Here is an 18,242-nt window from a genome sequence, read left to right on the forward strand (position 1 = left end):
TTGAATTTCCTCTTAGCTTTTATGTAGTAGACATTGTGCCGCTGCAAAAAAAATCTGTGCCGCTGTACAAAAACGTCAATATTTGCGGTTTCAAACTGAAAATTCATTACATCTTTATTCACACATGCAGCAGATGCTGGCAGATGACGATTCTAATTTACTCTTTCATTTTATTTCAAAAGCAAGAGACGGGGTTTGTTTCTTTCTGACGTTGGAAACCAGGCCAAACATCGATAAAGAGAAAACTATGCTCGTTTCAGAGGAAAATGCGCAATGGTTTGTACTTCCAGCCAGGGCGTTCACATAATGGTGGCTCTTCCGGGCTGTTCTCCGATGGGAAGCTGTGTAATCTTTCACACGATATGGCTACAAAAATCCACAGAAAGTCAACACGTAAACATAAAAAATTCTAATAATCTAAAAAAAGTGCAAACACGACAACGCTCTACCACAAAATCAAATGCATCTGTACGAAACAGGACAGGATTTGTAGTCCCGTCGAAAGAAATAATTAAAAGTACATAAAATAAGAGTAATTAATTTCTACAAAGAAACGTACACGAAAACAAGAGAAGAGCCTGTGGATAAAAATAAAAGCAAATCTATTGCATGCATGATCATGCCAAAGCAAATCAATCGACTCTGTTGTGTCTGTGTGTTTGGCCCCATATCCCGTGCGCCGCTCGCTTGCCGAACATGTGCTAAGTTGCACAAAAAAACGCTAGCGATTTGCGCCATATTTTCTACGATCCAGGTTATGTAGTTCCGCGATTGAAAATACATACACCTTTCCGGTAAAAAGGGGTATTATGTAACTTTCAAAATGAGTTCCAATACGTTTTGATAATTATTCCCTATTCGATGTGAAATTCCACGGTGACGCTGCACCGCTGCGTGCAATTGCAATTGTGAACGCACCATACTTTTGCATCGACCTCACAAACCGAAACCGAGTAAAACGATACTCACCCATTTTGTTGGCTCCTGGCACGACAAAATAGAAACAAAATAAATGACCTGCTTCCAATGCCCTTTGCATCCGCGCACTCCTAGCGCATTCGCGAGCTGCATCATGTGCGCGCGCCCTCTCGTCCTCCGTGCGCACTCACACACACACACACATACTCATACACGCACGCGCGCCTTCTTTGTCGTTTCCGTAGCGCGCGCGTTGTAAATGTTTGTTTTGTTTTGTTGTCATCTGCTGCGCAAGACGCTGTCGGTCGGTCGGCTGGGTGGGTGTGTGTGTTGGTTTGTGGCGTGTCCTGCCGTCGCAGTGCCGTGCTTGTTGTAATTGTTGTTGACGAAAAGTGGACCAACCGAATCCATCTTCTTCCGCCCGACCCTGATTGCCGGCGGTGTGTCCCTTTCACCTGCACAAACACTTTCCGCTATCGGCACACACTAGGTTGATATTGAACTTTCTCATTTAAAATAGATCCACATCCACAAGACGACATCGAGAATTCTCCGTCGCAGCCGCGGGCCACACACGGGATTACCGAAGGAGATGTTCTGCAGCATCGTCAACGCGTCCGTCGGTCCAACTTTACCATTCATGAATGCAGTTTCGGGCTGAAGTGCCACCACCAGCAGCTCGTCGTGACCTGTACTCGCTTGGGGAGTGAGTGTTTCTTTTCAGTGGTTCCGTGGCAGCAAACACACAAACACGGCAAACAGTGACAGCAAGCAACGCGGCAGCCGCGTAAGGATGTTCTCCAGCAGTGGACGGCTGCTGAAGCGGCTGGCCGTGCTGGATTTCGATCACACCGTCTGCGAACACAACACGGACGTAGTGGTGCGCGATCTGCTCGGGCCGGGCGGGGTACCGCCGGACGTGCAAAGCATACTGCGCTCCTGCGGCTGGATCCCGTACATGCAGCGCGTCTTCCGGCTGCTGCACCAGGGCGGCTTCCAGCCGATGGACATTGCGTCGGCGATACGCGGCATACCGGAGGTGCCCGGGATGAAGTCGTGCATCGGCAACCTGGTGCGGCACGGGTTCGACGTGATCATCATAAGCGATTCCAACTCAGAGTTCATACGGCTGTGGAACGATTTCAACGACATCGGCTCGTACATACACACCGTGTTCACCAATCCGGCCCGGTTCGATGGCAGCGGGCTGCTGGAGCTGCGCCCGTACCACTACCAGACGGAGTGCTCGCTCAGCTCGAAGAACCTTTGCAAGGGTAAAATAATGGAAGAGTTCCTGCGCCGGCAGCACGACGAGCGGCAGGTCGATTACGAGAAGGTGTTCTACGCCGGGGACGGCAAAAACGACGTGTGTCCGATGTTGCGGCTCGGCAGCAATGGGTACGCCTGTGCCAGACGTGGCTACTCCTGCCACGATGCGCTGCAGGGTGCGATCGGGAAGCTGGAGCACCCGTACGCGGCCAAGGTGCTGCAGTGGACGGATGGGCACGAGCTGAACGACCTTATATGGACTGAACTGGAGGACTGATCTTTACAGCGCGCACTGTTTTCACCCTGCTCGGCACACCGGTTGCCGAAATGCTATTGCATGTGTGCCGGTGTGCTGTAGTTGGCATTTTTTAAAGACTCCATAATGATGGAGAATTTATTACATTTTGTTACATTTTTTCCTAATAAAATAACGTTGCAAACGAAAACGCTTGACATTGTACGCAGGGTAAGGAGCATGAGGCAGAAGTTTCAAAAGGGGGTGGTGGGGTTTGTTTACATTCTGCACTACAAACGTCAAACGGGCTGCGATTGCACTGGTTTACCTCATCGTTGCGGGAAGCGAACGCGCACAATTATGTCGACAGTGGCCAAATTAACTTTCCTTTCCGCCTGTATCGCGAGTGGCAGTTTAATCGCTTACGTCCACTACAGTCAAGCGGCCGACCGGTAAGTTTAGGCAAAGGGGGTGTTGGTTGTTTGCCGACGAACGGCATTAATACGAAAGCGCCTGTTGTCTGTACCTTTCTTTCCGCCCGGCTCTAGTGAACGGTTGCACGAAGGAGTACGACGAGATGTGGAACGGCAACGGCTGAAGCATCTATCCGCAACTGGTGCAGGAAATGATATCGTCCCCGTTGAAGGACCGACGGCCACGAGTCGTGCCGGATCGCAGCTGCAGAGTTGAATTGTACAGGACAGAGTTTCTTCGGGGTGGACGGATGATAGTATAGCAATAAAAGTGTAGTCCATTTCTTTTTTTACATTTCTTCTTAGTAGAATTCAAATCGTAATATAATTCATTTTATTTCAACTATAGAAAATCAATCTATCAAAACTGAACACGGCTGCAAAAAAAGGAAACAAAGGTCTACAACGTGGAACGATAAAATGAAATCCGGGAGCGTGATTCACCGGCGGCTTCACTTTCAATCTTAATGAATTTGTTTTGCACAAACGTGCAGAACCTAAACTTGAAATTCAATAGCATCACAATTCATTCAATTCTAGCTACTAGCGGCCGTGTTAAACACAGAGAAATAAAATGCAATTTAGCCATTGCAAAGAAAAGCAGAATAACTCAAGAAACACATGCCGGATTATACTACACGTCATTCGGTGCGCTGTAGAGATAGTCCCACGGGAAGATCGTGAGAGACCTCTCGCAAAGTATACGCTGTCGTTCGTGTGACTAGGAAAAACGATTACTGTGGCTCTCGATCGGGTGTTGCCGCTGGTGCCCTGGCCAATGCCGTTCGCGGCAGTCGGTCGTACAGTAGGACGTATTCCAGCAGCACGGAATTCGGGCTTCCTTTTCACACACCACGCACTGCAAAGATAGGTTGTAAAAGTGCGTGAACAGCTTAAGTACATCAGCAAACGTGCGCCAGCGCTACTTACCCATTGTCTTTTCTTAATTTCACTTATTTGGTGCTGGTGCGTTTCCTTCAACCATTCCAGTTTGCGGGCAAAGTGCTGCTCTTTGTTCTGCAGCAGCTTAAGAGCGACCTGTTTCGTTTCCTCCAGATCGGTTACTTGTTGAAACAGTTGCTTTAGCTGAGTGTTTTCGAATAAGAAAAGAGTATTAGTTTCACACAAAACTACCTGCCGAGGGTTAAACGCTTGCGTACCCGAAATGTGTCGTATTTTTCCGGGAACCGTAGAATTTCATTCTGCTTCGTGCGAGCTACTCGTGTAGAGCTGGAAGCGCCTACCTCACCATCGTACCCGTTATGATTGCCATCGAGCGCGCAGTCCAACTGCTGTAGAGGATGCTCGACCGAATCCTGCTCGGGCGATTGGGCGACTGCTTGAGTGCTGGAGCGTGTCTTTTTGGCTGGTGTATGCTGATGGGAGACCGTTTCCCGACGTTTTGACCGCGTCGATATAGTACTGCCATTTGTGCTGGCAACAGTCGGTGGTGGGCTGGGAAGCAAAATGAATAAATAAAGAAAATAAATAAAATAAAGCAGATCACGTTTAACTTTAGGGGTACAACTGCTCACCTCACTGCACCAAGCGGTACAGACTGATGCACCACACTGGGCTGCTTGTTTCTCTGGTTCCGTTGTCTCTTCTTCGTGGTCCGCGCTGAGAATTCAAAGCCCAAGGATGTACTCTGTCTACCAGCGCCCTCGCGCAACTCTGGCGGCAAAACACTTTCCACCGTTCTGGCAACCACCGCTGCCTGCATCTGCTCCGTGACGGACGTAAAGGCAAAATGATCTCTGAATCCTTCCGCGAGTGATTGATATTTCAACATTTCCTTCATCGCTAGCTGAAAGCCTCCATGCTTATCCTTCACACCGAGCGTGCCCAGCTCGGTATCGATGGGCTTAACCCAGCCCGCATCTATTAGCGCTCGCGGATGGTTACCGCCGAAGAACCGCACATCGTACAGGTTATTCACCACCCGCACGACCTTCGCCGGCCAGTACTGGAAGCGTGACTGCTTGGCAAACACCAGCTCGTGCCGGGTGCGACACGGTCGAGCGAACCAATCCGGTTCGGCTTTCTCGGCCGAGTGGCGATAGCAGTCCGAACAGTGGCGTATTTCACGCAGATCGTACACGCAATCCGCTAGGAAGTACATCGCAGCACTGTAGGCCATCGAAGTATCTACAGACAGGGGACACGAGCAGAGGAATTAGAAGCTATTTGAGACCGTGTTTGCAGGCAGTAAACGCGCACTACCTCCATGGATGATGGCAACGTTATGCACAATGTCCAGCAAATCGACGTGAAACTCTTCCAACCGAGCGTACTGCTTGCTTGCGATCTTTTCCCGTACGTCCGCGAATGATGTGGGAATGCGCAGCAGCATCTTGCGGCAAATATCAATGGTCTTGCGCGTCACCACGGGCGTATGGCGAGCGGTATCCCTCAAGAACTTGGAGGTTGAAAATGTATCCTTTGGAATCTGAAAGTTAAACAAAACGAGCGCGTGCGTGACTGAAACCTTTAGCTTAGCTTAGCTTAGCTTTCGCCCACACTTACCCAAGATTTGTATTGTTCGACTACAAACTTTAAAAGGTAATTCAGCTCGCTCTTTTCAATGCTTGAAGGTGCCTGATTGGAGCTATACCGCAGCAGTTCACAGGCGTAGCAGTAACGGGGCGCGATCGTGTCACTAGCCGCTTGACTGCTATTATCACTGCCATCCCTGCCCGCACTACCTTCCCTCTCCGACACTTCCGGCTTGACCGTCGGTGTGTTGAGGCTTCTCTCCAGGCGCCGGTTGGGCGGTCGCACCATACCCACAAACATTGCGTCGTCGACGGTCGGCAAGCCTTCCTCTTTCACGTTCTCTTCCCGCTTGATGCTGCTGCACGCGTCGTCGGATTCGTGCTTTATCCGGTCGGCAAGCGATTCGCTCACCATCACGTCCACCGAATCGTCTGCCGAACCGTGCTGTCCGAGCCCCGTACTGTCAGCGAGTTCGACGGAGCCTTGAGCCGCCGACAGGTCCATCGACGAGACGGTGCTCTCTTCCGTGACCGCAAGCGATGCGGCCGAGGACCGCCTTTGCCTGCCCCGCGCCGTCCGCGCCTTGACTGCCGACACCGTAATGCGCTTCTGCTTCGACATGTACTGCTCCAGCTCGAGCTGCCGCTCGTCGCCCGTTTTAAGGCAGCCCTCGTGCAAGCTTCGGACGCAGCCGGCACATTTCACCACACTGCCAACATGGTGGCACTCGTAGCAATATTTGTCCGGCTGTCCGTCCGGGATGGCGTACGTTTGCCAGTTTGCCGGCACTGTGTACGTGGGAGTTAGTCTCTGTCTTCCGCGGTGCTTTGGTCGGGCGCACTCCACTATCAGCTCGTCGGAAATGGCCGCCTGGACGTGCCGTTCCGCCAGTTCTGGATTTTGACGGGAGTTTGGGAAAATAAAGGACTTTTCAATGTAGCCCGACTAAAAGAGGATGCTTCTTGTCGTGATGCTTACCCGTATCTTCGAGCACATCGGCGAGCTGCTCAACTAACTTCGTCTGTTCGATTTCTTCTCCCTGGGCACTGGTAATTATATTCCAGATGGCGGATATTACACCACACGGCGTTTCCTGCTGTACTAGGCTAGCCATGTTGCAACGCGCAAAGTTCGTCAAATTTTCATCGGATCGTAGGAAATATGTATTTCCCGCACAGCCAAAGTGTTTATGTTGATGATGCTTCTTAGTCTTCTTCTTTCACAGATGTTTGTTCCAAACGTTTGACAGCTGTTAGGTAGCGGTCACAGCTCCGTCGAATGGGATGTTGTCAAATGCTTTTGTGAGAATCTGCTGCATTGTGTATTTTGACTCATTTGTTTTTCACTTATGCACTCCTCAGTTAAGCAAACGCTGGAAGCTTTGTGTCTTATTTGCAACTGTTTTCTAATCAACGTTGTACGTAATTTGCAAGAAGCCATCTGGCGCCGCATGAGCGATATCAATGCTCGTTCCCTGTACCAACTGTCACAGAACTGTCATAACTGTCAAATCGAATGTTTTATGCCATTTTGCCAACTAGGTATGCTTTGAAAATTTCCTCGAAAACGGTAACACGGCCGTGGGTTTCAGTATCGATACAGCTTTCTTGAAGATTGAAGATTCACGTACATCCGACTACTTTCACAAGTTGTAGAAAACACTTCCAAGAATGGTAAGCGTTTCGTTTATTTATTCACCTAGCTAAGCTACAGTTACCTCCGATACGCATAGTTTATGATCGTAAAACGAGCAAGTCGCTATCACGTTTCTACCGGAACGGTAGCCTTTCCCTACCTGTTGCCAATCACAACCGTAACAGATGCTCTCATGTTCCCCGTACACTCCAACCAGCTCGAACGAATCGTCTGCATTAAGCCGAACCACGCTAAAGTTATGATACATGCAGGCACACAGAATTGCATCCGGCTCGCGGAGTGGATTCGACCGCAAGCGCCAGACGCCACCGTGCAGCGGCAGTTCGGAAACGCTACACTTCAGCTGCCGTTCGTCAAACAGACGTACGTTTTCATCGTAGCTTCCGGTGAGTAGAATGTGATCCCGCGCAGCAAAGGACAGTAGAGAGGTGACTCCCGCCGAGTGGGTTTTATTTTTACCCTTCATGATCGGTTCGCCCGGACAGCGTACGTCGTGCGCACACAGAAAGCAATCGTCGCCCCCTGCAAAATGGATCCCATCTGTGTGAGTAATGTGAAGGCGAGGGAACCGTCGGCAAGCAATTCCTTTCACTTACCACTGAAGATGATATTTTCGTTATGCCGACTAAACGCACACGTCCACGCTTCAAACCCGTGCACCTTCCAGCTGTGCACGTGCTGGAGCCCATCCTCAACGTTCAACAGCTCGAGGCAACCGTGCGAATCGCTAACAGCGATCCGCTTTCCATCGGGCGACCAATCAAGCGCCAACGCTAACAGATTACGCTCCTCGGTTTCATCGCCCGCAAGCGTTGCCGTTGTCTGTGGTTCGAGCTGAAGCTGCCCGGACGTGTCGGACAGGGCGTAGAGTGCTAGCGTTCCATCGGCACCGGCCACCGCCAGTTGATGGTTTGTCCGTGGGTTCCATTTTTGATCTAAAACGGCCGACCTGTCAATCGTTTGTAGGAGCGAGAGCGTATCATCCGTAGGTCCACCACCGAACCGGTACAATAGTATTCGTCCTACTCGATTTGCGGAGGATGGTTCTTCATCGCGCTCGTGCTGGTAGGTGCCGCATACGAATACGTCCTGCCAGCCGTCGTGCGGACACCATTCGATCGAATCGGCCGGTTGTTCGGTGTCGTGTGAGGTTATAGTTTCGATATTTAATTTACCCATTGGTAGGGTCTACTAATATGGGGCTTTGCAGTTGGTGCACCGGTATGGACCTAAAACGAAGCGATTGTTCATTTGACTTAATGCAGAAAACCAACACGGAACACGTGTTTTACAGTTCTTTTTGCTAGGATGTGTAATTGTGCCGGCTCATCACCGGATGGTGCCATTCATTAGCTGATTGCCCATTAGACTTTTGCAAGATCACTTACCAGATCTGAACAGTGTAATAGGCAGCGGCGAAACGATCGCTTTTCTGTTCACTCCGAACCGTGACGATAGAACAGAGGAACATAACAGATGTTGGACTGTGTTGTCATGGTATTATTTACATATTTTTATGTTGCATCTATATCTGTGGTTTCAATGCTTTACATCCTCTTCTAGTAGCTTCGCTAAGTAACGCGTGCTCAACATAAATCATGTTTAACCAAACTCTCAACATAATCATGCGCTCCCCTGATAACTTTTAATGTTTGCTGGCATCTGGTTCGTGATGTTGGATGTTGGAGTGAGAAACCCAACCGGCAATGTAGTAATGCTAATACCATTTTATTCAACCTTTTTCTTATGCTGAAAGTGACTAGGATAATTAGGTTTACCTCAAACACAACGTTTTACACCCTTGTTCGCTTGTGATAATGAACCTCTCTACACCATTCGAACTAAACTTGTTACAAGTACCACTATTTGTTCATCGACCGACTGGCTAACTTATGCTAATTCACTCCATAAAAGGGGATCGCTACATTGTATGATGCTAATCTGACCCACGCACGTGTGCTCCACGTGTTCTAGCGATTGTTGCAATGAACGAGGGGGAAACCTAACTCTATCCTGGCATTCGCTTCCTTCAACACAAAGGGACCGCGGCCGTTGCTGAGAAGAAGAAGAAGAAGAACAGAAAGGTTACCGTGCGAGGTTAGCACAGGCTCTTTCCTTACTTTAAGCGCAAATAAGCTTTAAATGACAAAACGATCCAATATAGCTTATAGCTATGGAGGTGCAAGCTTCCTATTTGCCCTTGTAGTCCGCCTGCGTCGGATGCACTGCACCGGCCGTGGGGGAGAAGGTGTAGGGCAGTATGTGGAACTTGTACAGCTCGGGCTGCATGATGTGGTGGGGTGGGCCGCCCTGGCCGCTCGTCGCCGCTTGCCCGCTGCTGGTTAAAAACTCCGGCGGCTTCAGGTCGGTCCCGTTGAACGGGATGTGCGGCGTAGCGTACAGTTGCTCCGGCAGCTGCAACATTTGGCCGGGCTTTTGTGCTGATATTAGCTTGATGTCCTTCAGGTCCGTCGTCGACAGCGACACGAGGGAGTGAGTGGGTTCGAGATTGTACGTGCTGGTTGCGGTCGGCGCGTGGCTAAAGCTCGCCGTTTCGCTGCCGCCCACCGCGGACGGTGCGCTGGCATTGCTACTGGAGGAGTTGCAGGTGGTCGAGAGGCCCAGTTTGCCGGCGGCGGCCGCCGCACTGCGCTTTTGCCGCGCATACTCGGCCTTTTTTCGCTTCCGCTCGATCCACTGTTCGGGCGTTTCGTTTAGCAGCCGCTCCTTCGCTTTGGCTGCGTTCTTGGCCAGCCGCAACGCCCGCTGTTCGGGCGTTTCGTTCGCGCGGGAAATGCGCATCCGCTCCGCCAGCTTGGCCAACCGTACCGCCCGCTGCTCGGGCGTTTCCATCGCGCGCCGTAAGCGTTCGCGTGCCGCACTACGGGCCCGCCGTATGCTCCGCTCGAGGTCAGTCTCATTTTGCCGCCGCAGACGGTTCCGCTCGGCGTTTTTCGCCAGCCGTATCTGGTACTCCTCGCTGCACTTGCTTTCCGCGTTGCGGTGCATCCGATTCCGGTACTCCTCCTCCGATTCGGCCGCCCGCCGCTTCCGCATCCTTTCCGCGTTCTGGGCCATCCGCTTGCGGTACTCGTCCTCCGATTCGGCGGCCCGCTTCTGGCGCATACGCTCCGCGTTCCGCGCCAACCGCTTGGCCCGGGCTTCGGGGCTTTCGTGCAGAAACCGTCGCTGGCTTTTCGACAGGGGCGACAGGTGGTGCGGTACGCTTAAGGAACGATCGTCACCGGCACTAATGGTTCCTGGCTGCTGCTGCTGCTGCTGTAGTTGTTGCGGGACGCTGCTCTGTATTGTTTGCGGCAAGGTGGTCGCCACGACAGGTGCTGCTGCGTATGGGACCACGATCTCTTGCTTAATGTCATTATAGTATGGATTGAGCTGAAAGAATCCATTCATATTTAGTTGCTGGTTGGTGTGTTTACATGCTTGCCTTTATGGAAGCGCGCACGGGTGCGGGGTGCCAGCAGATCCCTCTCGCAACTGTTCCCACCGCGCTCGTTTGTCAGAAAGGATCTGGAAGCGCAAGTGTGGTACAAAAAAAGAACTCTCTGTTCAAAACACAACTTTTCTTTTTCGCAAAGCCAATATACAAAACAACTTCAGGTGCAGCTCTGCAGCGGTGGATGCGGACACCCGTTGAGCAAGGCGAGGGTTTTTGACGTTCAAAAATAGCTGCATCTCGCTCATTTTCTCTAGCCGTCCTATACTCGCTTACAGCGCTCGTTTCGGAGTGAGCTTCTGTTCATAAAAGGCCACTACCGGATCAACCGATGCAATAGCGGAACATGTATGAGCAAGTGAGACGGCCGAGCACAGATGCTAATATGGCACACACATGAAATGTAGGACCCCGCGGGGTCAATGAGAACGGGAGGTGGTGCAGTGTATTTATTTTTTTTGCCATTTAATTTTGCCCACCAACACAATCGCACATCAGCGCGAGCTTTTTGGCAGCCATCTTGGACCATCAAAAACCCTCGCTCGAAGCATCAGAAACCGTCGCAACTACTTGCAAAAAGCATCGCCAGCGAGGGATAATCGCTCCGATTTGGAGCGTGGCGAGCTCACAAAAATCGGTTTTTAGCCTGCGGGCCACGTTTACCTGCGTGTGTGGAAGGATTCGCAGCATACTCGTTTGCGTACAGTGGTGGCAGTAGTTGTACGGTTAGGGTAGGATTTTAAATGCATTTTTTTTAATGTTGGAGAGAACAAGAATAACAAATACAATATGTTTTTCCTTCGGGAAACGTACGTTAAAACACATATTATTGTAAGTTAAATGTTGGCAATAGAATTGATTCGAATGATGTTGGGTGTTGGGATGGGCACAAAGTCCAGGTGATAATTGAACCTTCGATGTGTTTGTCGAAGCGATCAGACAGGACGTGATATGAAGGCAGCCATGACCGCGTGCTTCGTTACGACGAGGATATGTTGATAAACCATCTACTGAACCCACAGGCCAAACAACTAATTATAATCACTGAGAGTTTATTTTTCGACAATTAGATTATATTGGTTATCGCATTGCGACCAGCGGATGTAAGTTTCTACTTCATGTACACACTACGTGGAAAGAATTCTAATTCAGGGAAGATGCAAACCTATGTAACTCGTTTCAAACTTTCGCATATTGTTTTATAAAGCGTAGAAATAAAACAAAATTGCGTGAAGAATAGAAAAAAACGTTCCCTTTCCGGGGTGATTGATGCGTACGTACCATCGACCATCGTTTTGTCGATGATATCGTTCTTTCATACCCGAAGCTCAAATTTACCGAGAAAGACTAAACCTAAAATACCACATAACACCACACTTTTGCGTAATTGCAACTTTCAATCAATGCTTAAGATAATTAAAAATGTTTTTGTGTTTTTTTTCTCTCTTTCTGCTGCCGTCTTCTGCCGGATTAGCCCTGTAAATGGCGGTACGCACGCACCATAAATGGCTATAGTGCCGCCTACTTGCGTAAATTATTATAGTTCTCTGCTCCTGCTCCGTCCTAACCGTGTGCAGCAGCAGCTTCCTGATCTCCTGCACCATATGGCCACGTTGGTTTGGCGCACGTAAATGATGATGACTCTTTTACTTGGTTTTGTATGCACTCGGCTGGTCGGCGTGCGGAGCGGAGCCACTGCCCGATGCCGCCGCAGACGGGAAGGGGTACGGTAGAATGTGCAGCTTGTAGAGATTGTTGGGACAGTTCGGGTCGGCCTGCATGACCAAGTGTTGTCCGTTTACGTTCAGCAGCTCGTGCGGCTTGAAGTCGCCACCGCTGAATATGACTTGCGGCGTGGGGTAAATGTGCTCCGAGTGTAGTTGTCCCGCCGCGGAAGAATGCTTCTGTTTGCTGCTGGATGAGCCCCCGGCGGTACTGCTGCTGCCACTGCTACTACTACCCGTCGGCTGTTGTGCCCCGCCGGTCGCATGCAGTATCGTTTCGGGCAGGGTGGATGGCGCATGGCCCGGAAAGCCAACCGAGGGCCCGGATGCGTGCTGTAAGCCATGGCTTGCATGACTAGGACCGGGGGGTGCGCTCGCGGTGCTGGTTGACGTGATGATGGTGCCCTCAAGACCGAGGGCTGCGGCCGCCCGCTTCTGCCGGGCATACTCTGCCTTTTTCCGCTTTCGATCGATCCACTGTTCGGGCGACTCGTTCAGGAAGCGTTGCCGCGCCCGGGCAGCATTCTTGGCCAGCCGAAGGGCACGCTGTTCGGGTGTTTCGTTCGCCCGAGCAATGCGCATCCGCTCGGCGAGCCGTGCCAACCGTTCTGCCCGCTGCTCCGGTGTCTCCATGGTCGTCCACAGCCGTTCCCGCGTCATGCGCATCCGTTCGGCTAGCTTTGCCAATCGGACGGCCCGCTGCTCGGGCGACTCCATCGCCCGGCGCAACCGTTCCCGGGCGGCGCTCCGTGCCCGCCGGATACTGCGCTCCAGTTCGGTTTCGTTCTGGCGCCTTCGCCGATTACGTTCAGCATTTTCGTTCAGCCGGCGCCGATACTCGTCCGTCATCTTGAAGGCGGCGTTGCGATCCATTCGCATACGGTAAGCTTCCTCCGTCTCGGCCGCCCGTTTCCGTCGCATGCGCTCCGCGTTTTCGGCCATACGCTTCCGGCTCTGCTCCTCCGTTTCCATCGCCCGCTTCTGGCGCATACGCTCCGCGTTCCGCGACAGCCGCTTCTCCCGCGCTTCCTCGGTTTCGTGCACAAAACGGCGCTGGTTTTTGCTCAGATCCGGCTGCTGCTTGCTACTACTGCTCAGGGTCAGCGTGTGCTGGGTGGACGTGACACTGCTCTCGCTTACAGCTACTTGCTGCCGTGGTTGTGGTTGTGGTTGTTGCTGCTGCTGCTGGCGTTGCTGCTGCTGCTGCTGGCGTTGTTGCGGCTGCTGCTGGCGTTGTTGCGGCTGCTGCTGGCGTTGTTGCGGCTGCTGCTGGCGTTGTTGCGGCTGCTGCTGGCGTTGTTGTTGTTGCTGCCGTTGTGGCTGCTGCTGCTGGTGGTGCTGCTGGACTGCTTGCGGTGGAATCGGTGCAGCGGCGTAAGCAGCGTCAACCTCTTGCTTAAACTCATTGTAATATGTGTTGATTTGGAAAAATCCATTCATATTTCGTGCCAATTGTCCTCACACATACCGAATGCACACATACACGCGCACACACCCAGACGCACTGCGATTGAAGCGGAACCGTAAGCCAAGGGTCGAGATGTTTTCAAAACAAAACTACCAATAATTCGCACGCCTGCACAATTCTACTGTCAATTTTCCTCTTGGCTTGGATCAATAACACCCTTTTGGGCGAACTTGCAGCTTTTTTTCTTCTTCTTTCGGGTCGCTTTTCTCTTCTCCCTCTGGTATGGAAAATGATCCTTCTCAAACATTCATCAAAAATTTGACAAAGACACGCGCGTGTACAGTCGCGTGTTCAGTACTTCGCACTGTCCAATGCCCAGTCGTCACGTTTGCTGTACAGTGCGTTCCACGCCGTATGCGAAACGTTGTTGCAAAATGGCAAATTTTCGCGCAAACCTCAACGCATCGCTTATGGTTGCACAGACTTTCCAGTTTGTGATGAGCCGAGTAAAGTATTGTTTAATTGCAGTGATATTCTAAATTCTTTTATTTTACAATTTGTGTGTGTTTACAAACTACCAAAAGGACAGGAAGCAATCCATCTTTATGTTTCGTCGATTACAGCATACTTCTTCTCGTGCGTAATTTTCGCCACTATTATTCTTGATGTTAAAACATAAAAACAAAAACAAAAAGGGAAACTCCTTAACGCGCACTACTAGAAAAATTACAATCGCTTCACCTTGCCTCGCTTAAGCTTATCGTGTCAGTAATGGATAGGTTTGTATATATGTATTGCCTAGTTTTGTTTGCACACAAAGTTCAAATGTGAATTTTGCTGTGCGTAATTTCAACCCCTGTACGCTTCACTTGCGTACGGAAACGTTAGCCATCGTTTTCGTGAGGGGGAAGGGGGAGGTTGTCGATTCTTACAATAAATTCCACCCATTTTGTCCGCTCAATGTTTGCTGTGTTTGTACACCGTATGTCCGGGATGTGGCGGCATACCGGGGCCAGCCGGTACCGCCGGTGGCGCTGCACCAGGCGGCAGCGAGTAGGGTAGCACGTGAAACTTTAGCACGTTGTTCGGGTTGGACAGGTCGTGGTGGTGTAGGGCGGTCGCGCCCGGATGTTGCACTACCGCACCCGGGAGAAAATCGGCCGCCTTCACCTCGTGCCCCATGAAGGGCAGGTGCGGTGTGCTGTAGATCTGTTCCGGTTGCTGTGCGCCGCTGCCGCCGTGCTGCTTCGGCGAGGCTATCAGCTTGATGTCCTTCACGTCCGGCGGCACCCCGTGGCCAAGGTCGGGGACGTAGCTATGGCCGTAGGAAAGCTCGGGCGAAGCGAGCGTACTGTGTATGGCCGCATCGTTGCTGCTGCTGCTGCCGGCAGAGCTGTTCGGGTTGCCGCTCCGTTTGCGCCGGGCGTATTCCGCCTTCTTTCGCTTCCGCTCGATCCACTGCTCGGGCGACTCCTTCATCAGGCGCTCCTTCGCTTTGGCCGCGTTCTTGGCCAGCCGCATGGCCCGCTGGTCGGGCGTTTCGTTCGCACGGGCGATACGCATCCGTTCGGCCAGCTTGGCCAACCGCACCGCCCGCTGCTCGGGCGTTTCCATCGCGCGCCGCAAGCGTTCGCGTGCCGCACTGCGGGCATGGCGGATGGTGCGCTCTAGATCAGTCTCGTTTTGCCGCTTCCGTCGATTGCTTTCCGCATTCTTGGCCAGCCGCAGCCGGTACTCTTCCTCCGTCTCGTTGGCGCGCTTCTGCCGCATCCTTTCTGCGTTGCGCGCTAGGCGGCGTGCTCGGGCCTCCTCGCTTTCGTTCACGTACGCGCGGCGCTTCTTCTTCTGCCCGGAGGAGGACGATGATTTGTCCTGTGCGACGGTTGGTAGCAGGCTGTGGGGCGGGGTTGGCAGCAAGCTAATGGGCGGTCCCGGAATATCGCTCAGATCGGTGCGCAGGGGTAGCGTGTAGGAAAGGATGCCCTGCTTGATGTCCGTGTAGCATGCGTTCGGTGTCGGATATGGCGCGTTCATTGTTTAGAAATCGTAGCAGTCGTAAGTGCGTCGGCTGTCACCTTTCCGACCGGGACAGGTTGCTGCGGGTCACGCGCGAATCTGCTGGTGGTGCTGTGAACCCCCTTCCTCCGTCAAGCATGTACCATTACGTACGGCGGCACACCGTAGCGTCGCGTCGGTAAAGCTTCGAGCCCTCTTCAATCACCTTGCACCGGGTGAGCCCACACGCGCAGAATTGTGCTCCTATTGCGTATTTGTTTACGCTGCTTCTTTGCGGCCGTGTGCATCGTGTGCACGCACTGCATTAACCTGTGTGTGGAAGAGTAGCATCGTTTGAGTGAGCTGCGACAGAGACACGCCACCACCTATACCGGACCTCTCGACCACTGTCGCATCTTAACGCGTGAAACGCTAGCACCACCGGACGAATAATGTTTTGATTCAGTATTTCCTTAAACTCCTCCGCTCTCGCTACCAGCTAGTTTGCACGAAAACAACACAAATTGATAGACTTTTTGTTAGCAACTTGCGGACAACCAAACGTCAGGCGAACGCATCCGTGTGCACATATGCACACGCACAACACACGCCACCCAGCTACATGGGAGAATTCTTCCGCTTACTTCACCAAACTGCAGTGTTCGTAACACGGTACGGCCAAAACACATACACTTCAGGGAAACAAAATGCAAGCGCCGAAAAGATTTGTTAATTGATTTTCCGAAGGCATAAAACTTGTTTGCACGAAGCTTACGCCAAAGATTTCGCTGCGCTTGTTGAACGAAAAACTATTCTGCACGGATAATCGAGAACGAATGGCTTAATTGTTTGTCAACAGTAAAGTGTTTACAGTGCCCTGGTTCGTTGCTTCGCCTGCTTCCGTTTACGGTACAGTGACGCCCACAAAAAAGAAACACCCCGGGAAATCATCTAAACACAAGTCACAATTAACAGGGTTTAAATTAAAATACGCGTTTATTTATGCTCTTTCGAACCTATCCTCTGGTTACGGCTACAATCCATTGTATATAGTTAAAGGCTACACCATTTGTATCGTCTTTTATTACGCTTGTTTATGTCTTGTAGAAAAAAAAGAGAGCATTTTCCATCAGATCTCCCACCGTACGACACTGATCGTTTTGCTCTCGCTACATACAATCTGTATACATGCTGCATGCTGTTTTGTCGTCCGAAGGTGAATGAAGGATTTGGTATACATTTTGTTCGCTACATCAAAAACTGGCGTTTCGAGCGCATCGTAAATACACAGTCTATAATCTTATTTGCTAAGGCTGCTCTCATCTCCCTTGCTCTCCAGCATTCTCTCCTTCTCTATCGTTAACTGATTACACACACACACGCGCGCGCGCTCCTACTAAACATCCTGGTTGTGCCCTGCTTCCGCTATCATCGAAACATTAGCGCTCATCGCTTGTTTGTACTATGGATTATATATTAAACGTCGCTCCATCATGAACCGCTGGAACAGCAGCGTAGCCACTGTGTCCCCCGACCTAAACGCCAATGGAGCGCTAAACGAATGCACTTGAAGAATGAGATAGACGTGAATGAATGACGGAGAGATAGTGGTGACTCTCCCCCCCATTGCCCAAAGGCAGCTCGGACCAACTACTGTCTGGCGGATCGTTCCGTTTCGACCAAGCACTCCCGGACGAGAATGCGTGCGTGCACGATCAGCCGCTTCAAACGTTCGGCCGAGTTGCGACTGCCCGAGTACGTCGGGCGCAGATCGCGTCCCATCTCCTCGATCACCATCAACAGCTGCGCGTACTTGGACAGTCCGGCATTGTTGGGGAACTGATTGAACGTGGTCACCGGGGCTACCAGATTCGCAGCACTGCTATTGTTGCTATTGTTGTTGTTGTTGCTGCTGCTGCTGCTGCTGCTGCTGTTGGCGTTGTTGTTGTTGTTGTTGCTATGGTTCGATCCAACGGTTAATGCTAGCGCTCCCGAGGAACCATCGTTGACCGCACCGGACACACTACTGTGGTGGTGGTGGTTGCTGTTGTTGTGGCTGTTACGATGATTTACCTGCGGGGTAATGGTGATGTTGGCCGTGTGATTGGCTCCATAGTTGCTGCTGCTGCTGCCGCCCGCCGGTGCTGTGGTTAGTGTGGGCATTCTTTATCATCGGTATCGGTGTGACCGTCACGTCGGTAAGCTTCGATTCCACGGCCTGTATATCGACGTAATCCATTGTAAAGTGATGGGTTGGACAACTTTTTGCTGCTGCACGGACAAATAAATAACACAATCCGGATCCGGACAGGCACAGTGATAGCGCAGATGACCGTGCGGAAGAAAACTAAACAATCGTCAATTGACAGATAAATGCATAGGGACGCAATAAAAAAAAAACTATGCTATGCGTAACTGTCATACGGCGCCTACTGTAGGATGCATTCTACTGTGTATAGACGATGGAGTTGCTCCTGCTTCCAGCATATCACGTATGGGTTGCAGGTTCTTTCGAAGGGTAGATTTAAATGGAATTAAAATACCTCAACAACTTAACGATTCAAGTGACACTTGCTTCGTTTTGTTCTAAAAAAACAATATTCGTTTAAGC

The 18,242-nt window shown here is 51.2% G+C and overlaps 5 protein-coding genes across 5 annotated transcripts; 1 reads left to right on the top strand and 4 right to left on the bottom strand.

Moving 5' to 3' along the window:
• Positions 1-1,177: 1,177 nt before the first annotated feature.
• Positions 1,178-3,188, top strand: LOC121591039 (pyridoxal phosphate phosphatase PHOSPHO2-like). Its single transcript, XM_041911372.1, has 3 exons — positions 1,178-1,358; positions 1,439-2,874; positions 2,971-3,188. The coding sequence occupies exon 2, from the start codon at positions 1,712-1,714 to the stop codon at positions 2,462-2,464; it is 753 nt and encodes a 250-aa protein (XP_041767306.1). The 5' UTR covers positions 1,178-1,358; positions 1,439-1,711; the 3' UTR covers positions 2,465-2,874; positions 2,971-3,188.
• Positions 3,177-6,802, bottom strand: LOC121591037 (zinc finger MYND domain-containing protein 11). The gene is made up of 7 exons (XM_041911370.1): positions 6,370-6,802; positions 5,422-6,284; positions 5,119-5,344; positions 4,431-5,043; positions 4,056-4,350; positions 3,826-3,981; positions 3,177-3,754 (listed from the first exon to the last, which is right to left on the bottom strand). The coding sequence occupies exons 1-7, from the start codon at positions 6,503-6,505 to the stop codon at positions 3,617-3,619; spliced, it is 2,427 nt and encodes an 808-aa protein (XP_041767304.1). The 5' UTR covers positions 6,506-6,802; the 3' UTR covers positions 3,177-3,616.
• A 226-nt stretch (positions 6,803-7,028) lies between these two features.
• Positions 7,029-8,667, bottom strand: LOC121601054 (diphthine methyltransferase). Its single transcript, XM_041929856.1, has 3 exons — positions 8,436-8,667; positions 7,644-8,276; positions 7,029-7,569 (listed from the first exon to the last, which is right to left on the bottom strand). The coding sequence occupies exons 2-3, from the start codon at positions 8,224-8,226 to the stop codon at positions 7,094-7,096; spliced, it is 1,059 nt and encodes a 352-aa protein (XP_041785790.1). The 5' UTR covers positions 8,227-8,276; positions 8,436-8,667; the 3' UTR covers positions 7,029-7,093.
• Positions 8,668-8,759: 92 nt separating this feature from the next.
• Positions 8,760-17,588, bottom strand: LOC121589921 (the record flags this gene model as incomplete). The annotated part of the gene is given in 7 exon segments (XM_041909179.1): positions 8,760-10,495; positions 12,155-13,685; positions 13,995-14,027; positions 14,596-15,672; positions 15,858-15,961; positions 17,286-17,470; positions 17,523-17,588. Coding segments are annotated over 7 exon segments (4,254 nt in total), but the record flags the coding sequence as incomplete, so codon positions are not given.
• On the bottom strand, positions 17,586-18,168 carry LOC121601085. Its single transcript, XM_041929900.1, has one exon. The coding sequence runs from the start codon at positions 17,868-17,870 to the stop codon at positions 17,691-17,693; it is 180 nt and encodes a 59-aa protein (XP_041785834.1). The 5' UTR covers positions 17,871-18,168; the 3' UTR covers positions 17,586-17,690.
• Between the last annotated feature and the right edge of the window lie 74 nt (positions 18,169-18,242).

Source organism: Anopheles merus, chromosome 2R (assembly GCF_017562075.2).
Source record: "Anopheles merus strain MAF chromosome 2R, AmerM5.1, whole genome shotgun sequence".
Lineage (NCBI taxonomy): Eukaryota > Metazoa > Arthropoda > Insecta > Diptera > Culicidae > Anopheles > Anopheles merus.